The following is a 6,737-nucleotide window of genomic DNA, read 5'->3' on the forward strand; positions in this document are numbered from 1 at the left end:
ATTGCCCAGGCTGGAGTGTAGTGGCTATTCACAGGTGTAATCATAGCTCATTGCAACCTCCAACTCCTAGCCTGAAGCTATCCACTCACTCCAGCCTCCCAAGTAGCTGGGACAACAGGTACACAATACTATGCCTGGCTCAATATACAAAATTATTATTCTTTTTTTTTTGCAGTTTTTGGTCAGGGCTGGGTTTGAACCCGCCACCTCCGGCATATGGGACTGACGCCCTACTCCTTTGAGCCACAAGCACCGCCCTCAATATATAAAATTATTGAGATATTTTACCCTCTTTTCATACTAAGTGTTCAAAATCTGGTGCCTATTCCACATTCACAGCATGTCTCAGTTAGGAACAGCTGTGTCTCAAGTGCTTGGGAACCACACGTGGCTGATGGCCACCATACCTGACCGCAGAGTCCCAGAACAACGCAGGCTCTGAATAAACACTTGCTGAATCACAGCAGAGTGGCTGAGTCCTGGTGATGAGATAAGAGGTTGGAGAGGCTCGGGGGACACATCTTCAGGCCTCGGCACTTGCTGTCCCTCTGCTTAGGAGACTCCACTCATAGCTTTTCTTGTAAAACTGTCCTTCAAGTCTTACAGTATTCCTCAGTGCTATCCCCAGTCCAGACAAGTCCCATCTAAAGTAGCTCCTCAGGTCCTCTCAGCCACCTCACTTTGTCCTGTCTGCTTACTGCTTCCTTCTTGTCAGCATTTCCACATGGCAGTCTTCACACGATACTGTCTTTCAAAGCCCTCACCATGTCCCACAGGCCCCCTCATCTCCCACCGCTTCCTCTCGTTCGTTTGCTCCAGCCACACTAGCCTACTCGCTGTCCTCAAGCCTCCTGCACACTGCCATCTCTGAGCCTTCACACCTACAGCTTCCTCTGCTTAAAGCATTCTCCTCCAAAGGATCTGAGGCTGCTCCTTCTTGGTTTTATTCAGTGTCACCTCAGGAAAGATGTCTCTGGCTAGCCTCTTTAGTTTTTCTATTTTTAGTAGAGACAGGTTCTCACTGAGGCTGGTCTCAAACTCCTGAGCGCAAGGGATCCACCTGTCTCAGCCTCCCAGAAATGCTGGGATTATAGGCATGAGCCCCCTCACCCAGCTTGGCCAGCCTCTTTAACTTGCAACTTACTCCAGGAATTTCTCTGTGCAGAAAAGAATTTAACATAGCAGGTCCAAGATTGCTGTGTGCACGGTTGGTCCCTGCCTAGAGACCGGGAATTTGGATGGTGTGTGTGGGGGGGGTTGTCTTATCCTCTAAGAGTGGCTTGCTGAGCCTTGACTGTTTGTGCCAACAATATCCTTTATGCCAGCACCTGCTTTCCTTCCAAGAGTCTGGAATTTTGGTACATGCCAGACAGAATGTGCCGAGGGAGCTACCACAATAAAACCCTAGGCACTGAGGCTGAGGAACTTCCTTGGCTGACACTTGCCATGCGTTGTCACCATCACTGCTAAAGGAATCGGGCACATCCTGGGTGACTGCTGGGTGAGGACTCTGGGAGGCTTGGGTCTAGTTTCCACTTGAGTTCACTCCATGCACCTCTTCCTTTTGCTGACCTTGTTTGCATCCTTTCATGATAATAAATCACAGCTGTGAGTACGACTGTCTACTGAGTCCTGAGCCCTAAAAAAACCTAACGGTGGCCTTGGGGACCCCTGACACACTGTCCCTTCTCAACTCTTTTCTCCTCCTTCCCACTTTATCACCACTTGACATCCTGTGATGTTTTACTTGTCTTCCCTGCTATGGTTTTTCCCATGCCCTGGGCCCCTGTCTTGTCTCTGCTGCATTCCCAACTCCACTCAGAGACCCACAGAAGACACTGGGGGAGTATGTGCTGGATGAGAACTCTAACAGCTTTATTTCCAAAGGTGGAATCCCTCCCTGGGCTTGTGATGGGACAGATGCCTTGGGCCCGAGCAGCAGAGCCATGCAGGACAGGGGAGGACCAGGATGGGGCAGCTGGCCCAGGAGGCCGGCAGGTTCTTGGGAACACCTCACACGGGTTCCATCTGCAGTTCCTCCCCGTCCACAGCCTCGATCTGGTGAAAGGCAGCGTGGGAGCCAATGACCACCAGGGTGGCTCCTGCAGGAAAATGGACAGTTCAGGGCCATGCCCTCTCACCTGGCCCCCACCCCCACCATCCAGACCCTGTACTCACCCAGCACCCAAAAGACAGCTGAGCCTGCACCAGCCAGCCAGAAGAAGGGGAAGGAGATGCCTCCAGCCAGAGCGTACTGATGAGCTGGGCTCACCTCTCGGCCTGAAGGCAGATGACATTGGGGCAGCTGTTCCAGCTCTCTGTGCCCTCTCCCAGAGTAACCTCTGCAGCCCCCCAATAATCTTTGTCACAAGCTCAGGGATACTCATGATCTAATCCAAACTCCTCATGTCCTCTGAGTCCTTGCCCCTGATGTTCCTGCTGTTCCAAAGAATACAAAGCACACCTTCCTCACCCTCCTCACCTCCCACAGCCCCCTGCCATCTGCCCAAGAAGCTTCTGGCCACTCCTTTCCCCAGATAAGAGCTCTCCTGCTTCAGCACTCACATAGTAGACCAAAGGTCCCAAAGTGGTAGCCCAAAGGCCAAGTCTGACCCACGAATGTGTTGAGATGTTTCACAAGAATTTGATTTGTGGCTGACAAACTGATTTCGCATAAAAAACAGAGACTTCTGGCTTCTCACAGAAGACTGGAAGCTCAGATCTGCATGCTCCAGGGACAGCAGTCAGCTAAGGCCAAGTAGTGGCTGTGCTTCAGGCGCTGTCTCTACACCCTTTACCCCAGCCAAACTTTGTGTGTCCTTTTAACTTGCAGGACCCTGAAGACCCTTGCCTGAAGGTCTACCAGAAGGTCTGATGTCAATTCCCTGATCCCACTCCAAACCTTGACTATCCCCTGGGGGGAACTTCCCCTGTCATCCTGTCTTTCCAGCAGTGTTTGGTACTAGTCTGGAAATATATGAGCCACAGTCCTCAGCTTCCCTGACAAGCGCCCAGACCCTTCTGGTCCCATCCCAAGAAGCAGGAGAAGGGAGGAGACAGATCTAGGAGGCCAGTGGAAGGTCGCCCCCTGGTGCCTAATGTGAGTACCTGCAGCTGATGCTCCCCTCTGAGAGGTTATGGAGGAGGGAATAGGAGACAAGTGTTTGGAGATGAGCAAATTCAACCAGCCAAGTGGAAGGTGGGTTCCGTGGTATCTTATTTTGGATTTGCGGAATAGCAGTTTGGGGAACTGGATGGAAGGGAGCATTGGGGGTGTCTGAGATTTTAAAGGATCAGGTTTGTGGCCAGACTCAGTTGCTCACACTTGTAATCCTAGCACTTTGGGAGGCCAAGACTGGTGGATCCCTTGAACTCAGGAGTTTGTGCAGTTGCAGCCAGAGCAAGAGCAAGAACCTGTCTCTAAAATTAGCCAGGTATTGTGGCAGGAGCCTGTAGTTCCAGCTACTCAGGAGGCTGAGGCAAGGGGATAGTCTGAGCCCAAGGGTTTGAGGTTGCTGTGAGCTATGATGCCACAGTACTCTACCGAGGGTGACAAAACAAAACTCTATCTCCAAAAAAAAAGTGGAGGGGGTAGGTTTGGGGAATCTAGCATACCTCTAGGCTTGGGCAGACTAATGTTCAGACCCTTTGGGTGTGGGACCTGAGGTTTTCATTCCAAAAGACCAGGATTCCGGGGATTTATCTGGGCAGATTTCTCACCAAAGAGCACAAGCCTGGACTGCAACGTGCGAAGATAGAGAATGTAACAGGCACCAAAGAAGACAGCCAGAGCCACCAGCAACATAGGGGACGTCGCCCTGGAGAAGTGCAGGGAGGTAATGGTCAGGCACCTAGGGCTGGGCCAGCCAGGGTTCCTGGCCTTCTACACCAGCGGTGGCAGGCTACATCCTGGAGGCCAGGAAGGGCCAGGTGACATGTGGTCACGCTGCATCCAGTTCAAGCTGATGCAGAGGCGAGGAATACTGGCCCTTTGGTACAAGGTCAGGCAGGAATAACCCACCCATGGGCAGGGCCGGCTGGAGGAGAGGAGTGCAGGGCGGGAGAGGTACTCACACGCAGTACAGGATGAGGCCCAGAAACACAAACACATAGTTGCTCTGGAAGTACTCCACGTTGCGTACGAGGCGCTGGCACAGCTCACCCAGGTTGCGGGGCCGCGAGAAGCGTTGCTGGTCCACGAAGGTGCACCAGGGGCGGATAGTCGCGCGGCGCCGCTCCAGCCATTCACGGCCTGCACCGGATGGAATCAGCTTCGGCAGCAGGGTCCTGGGGGTGGGGTGGGGGGGCGGGCGCAGGTAAGAGCAGACCAGGATGGAGGCCTAGACCCCCCTCGCAAGAAGAAGGATGAGGGGTTTGGAAAGCCGGATTCCGGAGTCCCGGGAGGAGGTCAAGACTCCTGGATCCCAGGAAGAGGGGGTGGGGGCCCAGACGCCAGGGTCCCAGAAGAAGAGACCGTGGGCCTAGATTCCTGTGTTTGGGAGCCGGGACTCCTGGTGCTGGAGAGAAGAGGTGGTCGGGACAGGGCAGGGGGCTAGAGTGGGGTTTGCTCACGAGGCACTCAGTCCTTCCGCCTCGGCATCCTTCTCCTGGTCCTTCTGGGCCGCCATCTCCGTGTTGTGAGGGGCAGAGACTGTGAAGAGCCCCCGGCCCTACAGACCCTGCGGGCCCCGCCCGAGCCCTCCCTCACCCAGCGGAGCGGACGTGGCACCGCCCGGGAGCCGCTGGGACTGTATGTCTGCCGCCGGGCACTGTGGGACTTGTAGTCCTATGTCGGGAAAGTGGGCGCCATGATGTGGTCTGGGTTGCAAGACATCCTGGGAGATGTAGTCCTAGGAAGCGACGATGAGCGTCTCTGGGCACTGTGGGAGTTGTAGTTTCAGGTGCAAGGGCGTCGGCTGTCAAGCGTAAGGGTGTTATTAGACCTCTGATGGCAGAAGGGGGCGTTGTGTACTCTCCCGTGGAGGATGTAACAAGGCGGTGCAGAGCTATCCTTACCCTACAGGGCATAACCCCCCGCCCCCCGGAAGGCTTGATAAAACAATGATTTCCCGGCCTCACCCACTGATATTCGATTCAGCAATCGGTGAAGCCTGCATTTGCATTTCTAAGTTTCCAAGTGACGCTGATATTGATGGTTCATGGACCATATTTTGAGTAAAGATTGTAGAAAATTTGTGGGAATTGATTCCTTCCTCAAGAGGCAGAGACTAATGAGGGGACCATGGTTGCTGGAGCGGGTATCTGAGGGTGGGAACAAAGCCCCCCTCTCCACGTTTGGAATCCCAAGGATGAATGGGTTAGAATGAGAGACACCCCCCTCGCACACACCTTTGGATAGAAGAGAGGGAAGGTAGGAAAGAAGAGGTTTGAGAATTTTTAAAGAAGGAGTTGTTAGATCTAAAATTGTTGGAGTCAGACTCATGAGAAAATCCAGACCATCTGGTTTTGACCCATGAAGTTCAATGTCCTCATCTGGGCTGTGGGGATTCTAATAGGTACCAGACTCAAGGTTCTGATAATTAAGTTAGATGGTCCATGTAAAGTGCTTGAAAGAGTTTTGACATTTTATAATAATAAATGATAGGGTGGCGCCTGTGGCTCAAGGAGTAGGGTGCTGGTCCCATATACCAGAGGTGGTGTGTTCAAACCCAGCCCTGGCCAAAAACTGCAACAACAACAAAAAAGATAGTTGTTATTACTGCTACATTATGCGAGGAATGTTATGATTGTAATTTCTAGAGTTCAGCCTCCTTAAATCTAACGGTAATGTCATGGGCTGCTGGCCCCTGGGATGTCCCAAGGAGTGACCGATGTCTGAGGTGTCTTCCTTTTCCCTGGTTCCCACAACCATGGTTCTATCTTTAAACAATTTCCTCAGTGGCCTGACCTTGGAAAATCTGGTTTTCCAAGCTTGTTGGGTTTCCTTATAGGATCTGAATAGAAGCCATTTCATTCCATAACCCACCAGTCCTTGTTCTGAGCAGAGGATGTACATGGTAAAAGGCCTGGAGGTGTTGAACAGTATGGGCCATGGCCAGAGAGTGGGCTTCAGAGGAAGAGGACAGTGGGGTCCAGAGGCAAGGACATTGTGGGGAGGGGCCCTCTGAGCAGCATGGTGGGGGGAACTTTGAGTAAAGGATTTTCAGGAGATGGGACCTGTACATGGGCACTGTGAGAGAGGAGCCTTTGAAACGGGGCCAGAGAAAGGGCCCTTAAGGCAGAGATATGGGAGAGATGGTAGGAGATGGGGTCCGTGAGAGAGGAGGCCTATAATTAGGGGAGTGGCAAGAGGAATGAGTACCTGGGCAGATTGTGGGAGATAGACCCTAGTTAAGGATTCCTTCCTGCCTCCTGGGTTCCACAAGGAAGTGGAGCTGGGAGGGCAGAAAGACCTTTGGACAGATAACCAGAAAGCTGGGTCAAAGTCCCAGCTGTATGATCTCAGGGAAGGTCAAGTCCCCCTTGACCTCAGTCTGCCCATGTGTTTAAGGGAGTGTCTCTTCCCCTGTAGCAAATGAACAAAGCAGTATCCACAGGCTCCCTAGAGAGGCCCAGACTCATGAGGACCCTACCAGCACTGGGCTCTGCCCTGGGATTGTGAGGGGTGCCTGGGGCACATGGCCCCTGACTATGGTGACCAGATTTTGGCATCGGTAAGGCGGGACAACATGGCCTGGGGACGGGGTGGGGGCGGGGCAGGGGCGGGGCAGGGCAGG

At 53.1% G+C, this 6,737-nt stretch overlaps 1 protein-coding gene across 1 annotated transcript; it reads right to left on the reverse strand.

Moving 5' to 3' along the window:
* Positions 1-1,851: 1,851 nt before the first annotated feature.
* RABAC1 (Rab acceptor 1) lies at positions 1,852-4,736 on the reverse strand. Its single transcript, XM_003799460.2, has 5 exons — positions 4,573-4,736; positions 4,075-4,287; positions 3,721-3,818; positions 2,179-2,280; positions 1,852-2,102 (listed from the first exon to the last, which is right to left on the reverse strand). Exons 1-5 carry the CDS (start codon positions 4,626-4,628, stop codon positions 2,014-2,016), a joined length of 558 nt encoding a protein of 185 aa, XP_003799508.1. The 5' UTR covers positions 4,629-4,736; the 3' UTR covers positions 1,852-2,013.
* Positions 4,737-6,737: the final 2,001 nt, after the last annotated feature.

The sequence above is a fragment of the Otolemur garnettii genome, unplaced genomic scaffold (assembly GCF_000181295.1).
Source record: "Otolemur garnettii isolate 467f Iridium unplaced genomic scaffold, OtoGar3 scaffold00152, whole genome shotgun sequence".
Lineage (NCBI taxonomy): Eukaryota > Metazoa > Chordata > Mammalia > Primates > Galagidae > Otolemur > Otolemur garnettii.

Coding starts and splice junctions, on each gene's coding strand:
- RABAC1 (XM_003799460.2), bottom strand. CDS start 4,628: ATGGCGGCCCAGAAGGACCAGGAGAAGGATGCCGAGGCGGAAGGACTG. Junction 4,288..4,572: donor GCGGAAGGACTGAGTGCCTC/GTGAGCAAACCC, acceptor CCCCACCCCCAG/GACCCTGCTGCCGAAGCTGA. Junction 2,281..3,720: donor GTCCAGGCTTGTGCTCTTTG/GTGAGAAATCTG, acceptor ATCTGCCTTCAG/GCCGAGAGGTGAGCCCAGCT.